The sequence below is a fragment of the Vipera ursinii genome (genome assembly GCF_947247035.1).
Source record: "Vipera ursinii genome assembly, chromosome: 2".
Classification (NCBI taxonomy): domain Eukaryota; kingdom Metazoa; phylum Chordata; class Lepidosauria; order Squamata; family Viperidae; genus Vipera; species Vipera ursinii.
The window spans coordinates 187,847,143-187,860,964 of record NC_139513.1 but is presented as its reverse complement, the minus strand read 5'-3'; the positions used below and the strand labels follow the sequence as shown (position 1 = coordinate 187,860,964).

The 13,822-nt window shown below is 37.9% G+C and overlaps 1 protein-coding gene across 5 annotated transcripts in view; it reads left to right on the top strand.

The window, feature by feature from the left end:
- HGD (homogentisate 1,2-dioxygenase) overlaps nucleotides 1-13,822 on the top strand; it is a 31,679-nt gene that overhangs the window by 1,420 nt on the left and 16,437 nt on the right. For 4 of the 5 annotated variants that reach the window (XM_083355838.1, XM_083355839.1, XM_083355837.1 and 1 more), the window contains 5 exons: nucleotides 6,199-6,270; nucleotides 7,223-7,311; nucleotides 9,883-9,988; nucleotides 11,278-11,337; nucleotides 12,046-12,137. In XM_083355838.1, coding sequence (XP_083211964.1) covers nucleotides 6,199-6,270; nucleotides 7,223-7,311; nucleotides 9,883-9,988; nucleotides 11,278-11,337; nucleotides 12,046-12,137 — 419 coding nt within the window. Of the gene's footprint in view, nucleotides 1-551; nucleotides 703-6,198; nucleotides 6,271-7,222; nucleotides 7,312-9,882; nucleotides 9,989-11,277; nucleotides 11,338-12,045; nucleotides 12,138-13,822 lie in introns of all 5 variants that reach the window. The other variant, XM_083355840.1, reaches the window with a different exon arrangement.

The window sequence follows — 13,822 nt, the reverse complement described above, 5'->3', positions numbered from 1 at the left end:
GTAATGCCTTTTCAAATTTAGATTGTGACAGATCTAACTGCTGTATAGTCAGATTTTTAACATGTTTAAACTCCAAGTCTAAATCTAGAAAATTTTTGGAAACGGGAATTACAACACCGTTCCCTTTTTAAAGAACTATTTTAAAATTATATGGAATGTGTTAAAACACAGAATAATATTTAACAAGCATGACTCAGTGTTACGCTTTTATAAGTTTCTTAACATTTTGGAGTAATCCAAAACAGCTTTGTATAATAATTTCCAAATTAATCAAACCAATCCATTTCACCAAGAGGGTCTGATGCAACAAAACACAGATTTTGAATAAGACCGTTATTCCATTAACTGTTAATAGCTAACTCTTAGAAAACGATTTGGAAGGTTAAATTTCATCAGTTATGCAGAGCTAAGACATAACTGATTCATTAAGGCGAAAATATATCCCGACCATTCCAGATAAAATTCATATCTTAACAAATTGTATAAAGGTTATTTCTCAGCTAGCTCACCAAGCAAACTAAATATTAATTGCACATAATATATTTTATCAGTGCAGCTGGAGAAGTGGCTTTTTCATTATTTCTGAAAGAGATTTCTAGAACTGGTGATCCATCAATCTAACCAGGTTCAACTTACCTGACACTTTACTTGAAAAATCCTAACTTGAAGCCCCTTGATAAAGCCTTTCTATCTTTTTAATTGGTAAGAATACGCCTATTATATGTAATTTCTTTCATTTCTCACTAATTCTCTGAAATTAAAATTTTACTGCTATAGAAACAGTAAAAATGCTCTTCCATTGATTTTCATGAATCAAGACGTCATAGTTTTATATTTAAAGCCTTCTTATAATCTTGGACATCTAATTTATGTGTTGAAGGAACTGTTTTTAAAAAATAAGTAGTCATTGTGTTATGTAGAGAACATATTAAATCTTTTAAGACCTCCAGCCACATCAACATATCAAAAATATTTTAATTGAGGGCATTGCCAGTCTATCCATTTTTGGCAGCCATCTGTATTATGAAAATCATCAGCTAATACTATTAATTGTTCTAAGACATGCATTTCACATTCCACTCAGGTTCTCCAATGAAAAGACTGCCTTACTGTTTTTGAGGTTCAATTTCCCATAATGTTCATGTACAATTGCAATCTGCTCAGTTTGGTTGAGTTGGGCAGCAGTGGAAATCAGAATAAATAAAATACATGAATAAATGAATAAATAAATAGTTATTGAATGTAATCCTCTTGTAGATAATATTAGGGGAAAACTCATTTTAGACAAATTAATTGATCACATTCCAACTTATTAAAGCTCTTTATGATAAAAGCTTGAATCTTAAAAATTGAAATTCAGCAGTCAACTGAAAAGTTCTGATTGAAAAACAAGGGAAGAATTTCCCCAAATTTCAAAACAGTGAATTAAGTTTACAAAATACATTATAGGATTGTAGTATACTGTACTATATTCATATTACTTTTTTGTTCTTCTGTTCAATTGTGATTCTTGGAGATTGCCTTGACAAGTCCCTGCAAATTTCTAAGTAAGGTTTTTCAGAAGTGGTTTGCCACTTAGGGCTGGGAGAAACTGACTGGCTCAAGGTGACCCAGCTGACATTGTTCCTAAGGCAGGACCAGAACTCAAAATACTGTACAATACTCAGCTTAAATGAGGAGTGTCTAACAAATCTTACTAATTTCTAACAGCAATTTGTTTAAATCAATTTACTCTGATTCACAGCAAACAAATTTCATTTAACAGACCTCAGTTTAGCAGACTTCTGATTAAATAGACAGGGATACAGTATGCAGCCCCTTCATGGATTACTGCCTTGTCGTGGCGAAGGGGCTTGCGTAATTCAATGAAGCTATGAGCTATGCCGTGCAGGGCCACCCAAGACGGACAGGTCATAGCAGAGAGTTCTGACAAAACGTGATCCACTGGAGAAGGAAATGGCAACCCACTCCAGTATCTTTGCCATGAAAACCCTATGGACAGTACCAAAAGGCAAAACGATATGACGCTGGAAGATGAGCCCCTCAGGTCGGAAGGCGTCCAATATGCTACTGGGGAAGAGCAGAGGGCTAGTACTAGTAGCGCCAGAAAGAATGAAGCGACTGGGCCAAAGCCGAAAGGACGCTCAGCTGTGGATGTGTCTGGTGGTGAAAGGAAAGTCCAATGCTGTAAAGATTTTTTCTCCATAGGAACCTGGAATGTAAGATCCATGAATCAAGGAAAACTGGACGTGGTCAAACAAGAGATGACAAGACTGAACATTGACATCTTAGGTATCAGCGAACTAAAATGGACAGGAATGGGTGAATTTAATTCAGATGACCATCAGGTATACTACTGTGGGCAAGAATCCTTCAGAAGAAATGGAGTAGCCTTCATAGTCAATAAAAGAGTAGGAAAAGCAATACTGGGATACAATCCTCAAAATGACAGAATGATCTCAGTTCGAATCCAAGGGAAACCATTCAATATCACAGTAGTCCAAGTCTATGCCCCAACCACCAGTGCTGAAGAGGATGAAATTGACCAGTTCTATGAAGCACTACAGCACCTTATAGAACTAACACCAAAAAATGATGTTCTTATCATCATGGGGGATTGGAATGCTAAAGTAGGAAGCCAAAAGATAACTGGAATAACAGGCAAGTTTGGCCTTGGAGTGCAAAATGAAGCAGGGCACAGGCTGATAGAATTCTGTCAAGAGAATACGATGGTCATAGCAAACACTCTTTTCCAACAACCCAAGAGACGGCTCTACACATGGACATCACCAGATGGTCAACACAGAAATCAGATTGACTATATGCTCTGCAGCCAAAGATGGAGAAGCTCTATACAGTCAGTAAAAACAAGACCAGGAGCTGACTGTGGCTCAGACCATGAGCTTCTCCTTGCAAAGTTTAGGCTTAAACTGAAGAAAGTAGGGAAAAGCACTAGGCCAGTCAGGTATGAATTAAATCATATCCCTGTTGAATATACAGTAGAGGTGACAAATAGATTTAAGGAATTAGATCTGATAGACAGAGTGCCTGAAGAACTATGGACAGAGGTTCGTGACATTGTACAACAGGTAGCAACCAAAACCATCCCAAAGAAAAAGAAATGCAAGAAAGCAAAATGGCTGTCTGAGGAAGCTTTGCAAATAGCTGAGGAAAGGAGGGAAGCGAAAGGCAAGGGAGAAAAAGAAAGATACACCCAATTGAATGCAGAATTCCAGAGAATAGCTAGAAGAGATAAGAATGCCTTCTTAAATGAACAGTGCAAAGAAATAGAAGAAAACAATAGAATAGGGAGGACCAGAGATCTTTTCAAGAAAATTGGAGAAATGAAGGGAACGTTTAATGCAAAAATGGGCATGATAAAGGACCAAAATGGCAGGGACCTAACAGAGGCAGAAGAGATTAAGAAGAGGTGGCAAAATTACACAGAAAAACTATACAAGAATGAGCTTAACGTCCCTGATAATCACAATGAGGTGGTCACTGACCTCGAGCCAGACATCCTAGAATGTGAAGTGAAGTGGGCCTTAGAAAAGCTGAGCAACAACAAAGCTAGTGGAGGTGACAGTATTCCAGCTGAGCTATTCAAAATCTTAAAAGACAATGCAGTAAAAGTGCTACACTCAATTTGCCAGCAAATTTGGAAAACTCAACAGTGGCCACAGGATTGGAAAAGATCAGTTTACATTCCAATTCCTAAGAAAGGCAGTGCCAAAGAATGTTCAAACTATCGCACCATTGCACTCATTTCTCATGCTAGTAAAGTCATGCTTAAAATCCTACAAGCTAGACTTCAGCAGTATGTGGATCGAGAACTACCAGAAGTGCAGGCAGGATTTCGAAGAGGCAGAGGAACTAGAGATCAAATTGCCAACATACGCTGGATCATGGAGAAAGCTAGGGAGTTCCAGAAAAACATCTACTTCTGCTTCATTGACTATGCTAAAGCCTTTGATTGTGTGGATCATAACAAACTGTGGCAAGTTCTTAAAGAGATGGGAGTACCAGACCATCTTATTGGGCTCTTGAGAAACCTATATGCGGGTCAAGAAGCAACAGTGAGAACTGGACACGGAACCACTGATTGGTTCAAAATTGGGAAAGGAGTCCGGCAAGGCTGTATACTGTCGCCCTGCCTATTTAACTTATATGCAGAGCACATCATGAGAAAGGCAGGGCTAGATGAATCAAAAGTTGGAATTAAGATTGCCGGAAGAAATATCAACAACCTAAGATACGCAGATGATACCACTCTAATGGCAGAAAGTGAAGAAGAACTAAAGAGCCTCTTGTTGCAGGTGAAGAAGGAGAGTGCAAAACTTGGGTTGAAACTTAACATTAAGAAAACCAAGATCATGGCATCTGGCCCTCTCAATTCCTGGCAAATAGATGGGGAAGAAATGGAGGTAGTGACAGATTTTATTTTCCTGGGCTCCAAGATCACTGCAGATGGGGACTGTAGCCAAGAAATTAAAAGACGCTTGCTCCTGGGGAGGAAAGCCATGGCAAATCTAGACAGCACACTAAAAAGCAGAGACATCACCCTGTCAACAAAAGTGCGTATAGTCAAGGCTATGGTCTTTCCAGTTGCAATGTATGGTAGTGAAAGTTGGACCATAAGAAAGGCTGAGCGCCAAAGAATTGAGGCCTTTGAACTGTGGTGCTGGAGAAGACTCCTGCGAGTCCCTTGGACTGCAAGGCGATCAAACCGGTCAGTCCTAGAGGAGATCAATCCTGACTGCTCTTTAGAAGGCCAGATCCTGAAGCTAAAACTCAAGTACTTTGGCCACCTAATGAGAAGGAAGGACTCACTGGAGAAGAGCCTAATGCTGGGGAAGATCGAGGGCAATAGAAGAAGGGGACGACAGAGAATGAGGTGGCTGGATGGAGTCACTGAAGCAGTAGGCGTGAGCTTAAATGGACTCCAGAAGATGGTAGAGGACAGGAAGGCCTGGAGGAATGTTGTCCATAGGGTCGCGATGGGTCGGACACGACTTCGCAGCTAACAACAACAACAGTATGCAGGGACTTTGGCAGTAGTAAAAGCTGTAGTAGGGAGGGAAGACTGGAAGGTTCAGTACAGGGTGGATAGGCCAAAAGGATATTAATCAAAATCTACAGTCAGGTTTTTATTCATTTATTTAAGTTATGACATGTTTTTTATCTTTTCAATAGTGGATGAATATTGGAGAATTGGCAGGGCCAGGGGGAAGGGTAAAACGAGAGATCAGTTTAGAGACATTACTTAGCCACAAAGGAAATAAGTCCAACCCCCTCCCACTTGGTGTTGCCCCTTATCTAGCACTAACCAGTTGTTGAGCATTAGAGAAGATTCCTGTGCATAGACCTTAGTAATTTTAGCATTAGATCCTTATATGCTATGTAGCATATCAGGCAGCAGGGTAATAAATCAGTTAAATTGAACCTTCACATATCGTCCTGGTTTTTCACTGCCTGACAGTGAGGGAGTAGATGCCATTGCCAACTCTGCTGTGCCACAAGTTGGAAGCTTCTTGTCAGTTTTTAAATTTTCCTCTTCAAAGTATTTAGGTGGCCTGGAAGTTACTTCCCAATTAGATTTTTAAAACCTGAAAATTAGCCAAACTTCTCTTTATCAGTTCTAATGAAGAGGCTATGTAACTCTGTAGAATCAATAAAACAGAAGACAATAGGACTTCTTGACTGCAGTCATTTCATTATCAGATTCTAGAATGGCTAGACTTCTCTCGTGTAACATTAAACATTTTCTATAAATAGGATTCTTTCTTAAGAAACAGACAACAGCCTGTATCACGTTTAACTCTAGAGGTACTCCAGTGATAAAAAACAGTCAGATTTATTAAACCATGAATGTAATATATTTGATTAAAAACCAGAGTGGAGACCAGCTCCAAATATCGTCCTGCAAGCCATGTGACATCAAGATAGGGCTTAAAGAGAATGAAATTGTTCCATTAAAGCCCAAACCATGGTAGTGGGATAAGGTAAATAGTTACTTTCCATGTCCTCCACCATAGATCAAATGACCGCAAGAGAAATTGAATTCAGAAATTCAGCTAGAATCCAATTTGTAACTGAAAATGACATGCCCATCTTATGATAAATCTGAAAAAGCCAAACTATAATATTTCAATAAGATAAGAAATACTTCTTTGTATAAAGTGTTCTTTTGTTTTGTAGTACATGTCAGGATTTGGTAATGAATTCACCTCTGAAGATCCACGCTGCCCTGGAGCTTTACCAGAAGGACAGGTATTTAAAATATTGAGAAATGGATCTGACCAAATGACAAGAGAATTGTTCAGCCTGGCCCTTTCAGAAGATTTAAAAAAAACATCACTCTGTGAATAAAACTACATATGGGGGATAGGCAAACAAGGGAGGTACCCCCCAAGTGCCAACATAACTAGAAGAATGTATTTCTCTTTGACAATGGATTTTGTGTGAAACATATTGAGTCATCAATTTAAAAAATGGGGTTCCCTCTTTTGTTTCTAACAAAATAATTCTATAAAAGAAAAGTAACCTGGAGATAAGAACGGCAAGAAGATTTTTCCTTGACTGTTGTAGGGATTGAAAACATCACATTTACCAGGGAGCTTATCTTACCTAAACAATCTTGCTTGAGAAGATGAAGAGATTTTCTGCTGACTTTTGTACTTGAAGAAGACAGATGTTTCGATGATTTTCCTCCAAGTTCAGTCTTGGAGGTCATTTGCCTCCTCCAGAGAACTGAACTCAGTCCTTAGTCCAGATTCTCCTACAAAACAAACTTTTGAAGTAGTACTCTTGTCCTGAGTATAATTAACTTCTGGCAGTCATTTTTCATCTCTAAGTTCAAAGATACTGTCCAAAAGCATGGCTGTCAATAACTATCTTGTTATATTTATGTTATTTATAACAGAAGCAAAATTGAGTTATGTTCAACTAGAGTCACATTGGCTCATTATTGTTGTTCATAAACCTTGGGACAGAAACTTCATTTTTCCAGTTGTGTCTTCGAATAGCTTTACAGGGTCTATTGGTCTGTACTGGAAATTCAGAAGTATCCTATGGAAGAAGATGCAAAGTGTTCTTGAGGAGTCTGTCAAAATATGACATAAAATATGTCATCACTCTCAGTTGAATCCAGGAGGACTATAACATTTATGTAATCTGCATATTAAAGAAAAAACTTAATTCTAATTAATTTCTATTCATTTAGAATAATCCTCAAGTCTGCCCGTATGGTCTGTATGCTGAACAACTCTCAGGTTCAGCATTTACCTGTCCACGATCCTCCAATAGGAGAAGGTATGTGTGAATTTAGGAGAAACAGCATCATAATATTGGCCATGGAATCCATTGCAATATCATTTCAAAGAGAAAGGCTTTGGCTTCTATATTAGTGATAGGCTTAGCCATCAGAACAAAATGGTAAACTATTGAGGTACTGGACCTGAAGCATGGAGACCCAGGGTCTGGCCCTTTATTAGGCATAGAAGCTAATGAGGTGGCCTAGGGGCCAGTCACCTTCTCTCATGCCAAATCCACATCTACAGTAAGCTGGATGAAAAACAAAACTCCTTATCACACTGTGCAATGATAGTTTCACTTGTGAGGACTAAGTAAGCACAGAGCAGAAACAGACAGATGCTGCAACTAAGCAGAACAAACACATTTTCCATAGTGTACAATTGAACGGAGAAGAGCAAAAGTACGTTGTGTCAGATTTTAATAGAAAAGAAGGATGTGTGGGCTGGGGCAAAGGGTTTTCTCATATGTCCTTTTTTCCCAGCATGGCACAAAAACTGAACTTTTATATCTGAGAATAGCACTGTGTGGCTTTGCCCTTCTATGAATTCCCACTAAGTGGGAAAAAGTTGGTGTGTACAAGAAAATACATGTTTTTGTTGAAAGAAAACATTTGTATGATAATGAATGCTGAAATCAGCTGATATAACTGATGCATGTTCATGTGTGTTCTAGACTATCTTCAATGGTTTCTTCTTTTGTCCAAAAAAATAATAATCCAGAATTTTATATTGGTGTAAAAAATGTGAAAATGAAAAGTCAAAGAAGCTTACCACATCTTTAAAAGTTGCAAGAAAACAATTAATACTTTACACCAAAATCAGTCCCAACAATTACATTGAATTCTTGGGTACTTTTAGATACCTGGATTTAGTAACTTTGTGCTTCTTTTATATTAAATTCTGACATATTCCCACCCAGGAAAACCCTATTCTCCAAGATGGTGTCTGGCAGTAATGCAAAGATGAGACATATTATTTATCAAAAAATAATACATTATGGTGTATCATTCAAAACAAAATCCCAAACTTTTCAAATTTGAAATATTTTGAGCTCAAAACACTATTTTAAGTTTGAAATAAATTGTTCCAACTTTTCTGTAAGGGATTTTTTTTATTTTGAATTGGAAGTGTTGGTGTTTCAAGCAGATTTCCAGAATGGCAAAATGGGGCACTTAACCCTCAAAATGATTCAAATTTAAATTGTTTTTATGTATCCCTAATAAATAAGCCTCTTGGAACATCATTTTAATGTTGCAATATTACGGTACCTTCTTCTGTCAGGGAGTAGTGTCAAGTATGCACAGGGTAATATGTTGTACCATATAGGTGACTAGCTCTGCTTATCAGCAGTTCTAGACACCAGAATGTTCCCACCCTCTGCAATATACATTCTAACCAGCAAGGGACAGTGGAAAGGCTTCTAAAAAAATTGCAAGCTCAAAATTGCCTAATAACACTTTCTGACAAAATCAGCAAAACTTTCTAGAAAGGATGACTGTGCTGCAGTTCATCCATTTCTTCCCTACACATAAATGTTCAAGTAGCAGAACATGCACACAGTCCAGCACTGGAGAGGGAGACTGAACAATTATGAAAGAACTGATTTACAGCAGTGTTAAAGGTATTCATGAGGAGTCTTACAGAGAAAGTAATAAAAGATTTGACCATCTGATTTAGATCACTCAATTTGCAACACATGAAGTAGCCTTTGAAAATCACCAAGAAAGTTCAGTTGGTGCAAAATACAGCTGTGACAATGAAAACATGCTTATTGTCAGTCTCCAGATTGCCCTATTGCACCACTGTTATTTCTGAGTATCATTCAAGCTGCTGGTTGCCATCTCTAGGCAACAGAATTTGTATTAAATGAATATGGATTATGTTCATGTATTATATTCTTTCACTTCCATTAAATTTTCAAGTAAGATTTGGACTGATGGCATAATCAGATATGTCAAACTTGCGACGTCACATGACGTCGCACAATGTATCGGGATGGTTTTGCCATTGCTGGCAACGGGGTTGGCGCGGCTTCCGCATGACGCATCCAACCCATGGGCCAGCAGTTTGACACCCAAACCAGAACTATCTGTACTTCTCAACTGTCCACCGTCTGAGTATTTGCACCAATCTAGAAGAACCTCTACCAGTTAAAGGGAAACTCTCTGTAAGTCCAATTTCCTAGGACTTTCCCTTTACCCTTCAGGTTAAGTCCATAAACAACTACTCATTTGGCCATCATAGTACATTAACTATACCCCCCCCCCATTCAACTCTACTGGATATTGATTGCCCCTGCCCCTTGGGGATACCATGCTACTCCTGCTGAGTTCCCAGAGTTCAGTGTAAAGCACAGGAGGCAAGAGGGAGCTAAGGGACCAAAGGTGACTCCAATGGAAAGTAGATTTATATGTTTAAGGAGTTTTCCCTCCCCTATTGCTCTAATTACCTAAAAGGTGCAGTGCATTTTCTAGAGAAACCTGTAGCTTATTTCAGAGATCAACAAAGCACTGAATATTATCATTTCTTGGATAATCACATATGTTCACAGCATTTATTTTCTCCCTAGCTGGTTATATAGAATTCTGCCTTCTGCTTGCCACAAGCCCTTCCATACTATTGATCAGGGTCATCTGACACATAACTGGAATGAAACTGAACCGGAGCCCAACCAGGTAATCATATCTGGCAAGGAATCTCCTGTTTCTGTATATTGGCTCCAAAATGCTACTGTTGTTGTTCACTTTTGTAACTTTCCAACAGGCTTAGCCAGTTTGGCTGCTGTTCTCATATTTTCTGGTACTTTTCTACTTGAGTGCCATTTTCCTTGTCTAGTTCAGTTTGGAATCACCTGTGCTTTAGAGAGCCACCTCTGGTTGAGTTTTTTACAAGTTTTTTAGAAGTTTCTGTTTATGCTGCATAAACTAAAATCCTCCCAAAACCAACCCTTCCGCCTCTGTGATCTGCTTTGAATGAATCTCATCAAAAATTATCCCTGGATTAAAGTGTGCAGAACAAATGGACTGAGGAATTGCTTACCAAACTGTCAAAGATAAGTATCTGGGAAAGTTTTTGGGAAGAGAACTCAATCAGTAAACAGTTTGCAGATAAATCAGCATGGATTTATTAAAACAAGTCCTGAGAGTTTAAATTTATCTCATGCTTTGATCTGCTAAATTTCTTAGCAAATGTATTTTGATTTCAAGAAAGTACTTGTCAAGATACCCTCGTTACATTTGTCAGAGTCCAATCCAAGTTGTGTGGCCAATAAATTAATAATAAACCTGATAAACAGATTAAGGTGATGGCTGAAATTTAAGTCTGCTGGCTACAAATGTTTCAAAACAGCTACGGTGACTGATCATTAGTGGTTCCTCATCCTAAAAACTGGAATTGAGATATGAAGTAGAGTAATATAGAACAATAGGGATCAAAGGAGCCTCAGATGTCTTCAAATCTTACCCCCTGCACAGGGAAGGAATCTTCAGACCATCCCAGTCAAATATTTTTTTTAAAAAAAACCAACAGTGCTGGAATATCTATGATTCTAGGGGGCAATCTGTCCTATTACATCATAGCCTTTACAGTCAAGAAATTATTCCTTATTTCAAGTATGGATCTTGCTCCGCAAAGTATTTACCTGCTGACTCTTGCCCTTCCCCAGACCGTATGGAGACTAAATCCACAATCTCTTCCCTGTAATCGTAGTGATCAGAAAACTGCTATCCTGTCTCTCCTTAGCTTTCTCTACTTTATGCAAAACACACAGTTCTTCATAGGATTTAGCCTCCAAACCTCTTGCTATTTTTGTTGCTTTTCTCTGGACCTCTTTCCTGTTCCTCAGCATCTTTCTTGTACTATGATGACCAAACCTGGACATTTTATATAAGTTGCATATTAATTATAGTACAAAATACCTCAGATGGCATCAATTATTTTAGAATGATGTCTGTTTTTCTTTCAGTTGAGATGGAAGCCATTTGAGATCCCTACAATCTTTCAAAAAAAGCTGGACTTTGTAACTGTAAGTAACTATACAGAAGCATTAAAAGCATTTTTCACTTAATCTTTCTAATATGAATAAGAATGGAGTTTTCAACTTGAAGGGAAGGTACTTGAGGTCATGGTAGACTTACCTCCAATCTTAATTCTTGTATGCATACATATTAACCTTCATGTAATCTTCATTTTATAACCGTTTTGTTTAGTGACTACTTGCTAATTACTGTAAGATGACAACTTTTATAGATTTCCAGTTCCTATTATAATGGCAAATAACTCTTTTGGGAAAGTACTAAATAAATTGATCTTTCAATATTTAAAGCTCTCCTTGATCATTAACTTTGGTAATATTCTCCACATTAATTTCACCCTGCACCTTTTCAACTGTATGAACACTTTACCAACTCATTTCTGCTTTTCAAGTTTTTACAAGGTCAGGTCAAAATCTTCCAATAGATGTCTGTGTAAACTAGAATCCAGGATGTTCATGTCAATTAAAACTTGCATTAAAGAATTTCTCGATTATTCTGAAACAGCAAGCTAAAAACCTTGGCTCTTAAATCCAGAAGTATCCATATTCTGTAGTTTTAGGAAGGCAGAACTGGTCAAACATTACTGTATTAATGTTCTGAATTTTTGATTCTGCCATGCATTATTCTGGTAACCAAAGGAAATCAAAGCAATTCTAATGATTATACCTTTGTTTTCTTATAATTAATTTTTTTCATAGGGACTATATACTTTGTGTGGTGCTGGTGAGCCAAAGTCAGGGAATGGGCTGGCAATTCACATCTTCATCTGTAACAACTCCATGATTAACAGGTCTGTATGGAGTCAGAGTATCTCATGGGTTCTATCTAAACTTCTAAAAGAGTGGATATTTGAAGATAGCCCGGATACTCTATTTGTTGAGACTTGACTACTATTAAGGAACTTTTCCTTTCTTTCCTCATCTATATATTATGAATAATTGAAAGGTTTATATCACAAAATGTGTTAGATTGGTTCTAGCCTAATTCCTTATCATATGTTGCAAATTTCATTACAACTTTGATGAACCTTGATTCAGGCTTAGTCTGCTGAGAAGAAGAACCTGAATTTAAGTTTAGCCCCCCCCCCACCAAAAAAAGTTAAACAAAACATTTTACTGATCTTAGATTTGGGCTCATTATTTCAGGAAATCACTTTCTTTTCAAGTAAATATAGTAAAAAAGTAAAAGTGACAATAGGCAGAAGGAAATGCACAATAATATTCTCTCAGTGGGTCTGAAACAATACATAGCAATCTATTTGACTAGAGAATTTTTAGAAATCTATGCATTACTAGAACAAGCAATTGAATATTGGAATTTCATTTTGTAAGAAGAAAAGCATATTCTCTAGCAATAGAAACTAGGAAATTGATGACTAGTCCAGTAAGGAGGGTTAATATTTTAAGGGGGGGGGATTCCCAACTTACCAAATCTTGTTGACTGATTGATGGATACAGTTCTTCCTTTTAACCTTCTCATTAAAGGTTATATGAGACCTTTTTAACCTTTAGGTGGGAAGTAATTGATATGCTGTAAAACGTAATCCAGAAATCTAGGGTTGGTAGTTATATGTGAACCCCAGACAACATGTAGCAGAAAAATGAAAAGTTGTTTTCAATAAAACCATAAAAGGCTAGTAATTTGGCATGCGGTTCCCTAGGTGGTAGCAAAGTACTCTTCCATTGATTTATCTGGCTCTAAGTTGACTTGAGAGGAAAACAAATTTCTTTCATAATTAAACAAATGGAGTCTCTCAGTGCTTGCTTCTTTGACCCCTTAGAACTTACCCAGAAAGATAATCATATTTTCCCATTTTCTTCAAATTAAGCCAAAAATTCTAGTCTCCCACAGGGTTTTCTTCCCAAGTCCATGTGGAAGAAAAGACTGGGTTAGGGGAGACAGTATCCTATTCCAACTGAAATCTGCACTCCTACACACCCTCCCATGTAATGTGAATGTAGTGAATGTAGTACAATTCCTGATCAGGAATGAAGCTCAGATTTTAGCCTGGTTTGTTCCTTGGTAGGTGAACAAGACTTTCTTATGTCAAAGGAAAAGTCTTCATCAGGGTCCAGTCCAAGCCGGGAATAAAAAACATGGTGACTGCTTTAGAAAAAAAGTTGTAGTTTACTGAAGAGGAGAGCCAGACAGAGAGATGGCTCTGGAAGAAAAGAGAGTCTGCACATGTAGAAGGGAGTGGGCTTTTATACCCTCTTGGGCTTTTGTTTGGAGTTGTTTCCTGTTCCTGGTTGAGGCTTTGTATTTCCTGTGTCATGTACTGTGAGTCTGAGTGTGCCCTTTTGGCAACTATGGGTTAATCCTATTATGTCCTGTCTTAGAGTTTGGATGGGGTATGTAGATTTTAGGTGTCTTTGACTTCCTAAGCTTCTAGCTGGAGGGTTCCAACCTTCCTGAATGGATTATTACATCTGCATTTCTACAGAGCTGGATTCTGCTTGGGGGAGGGAGACTTGG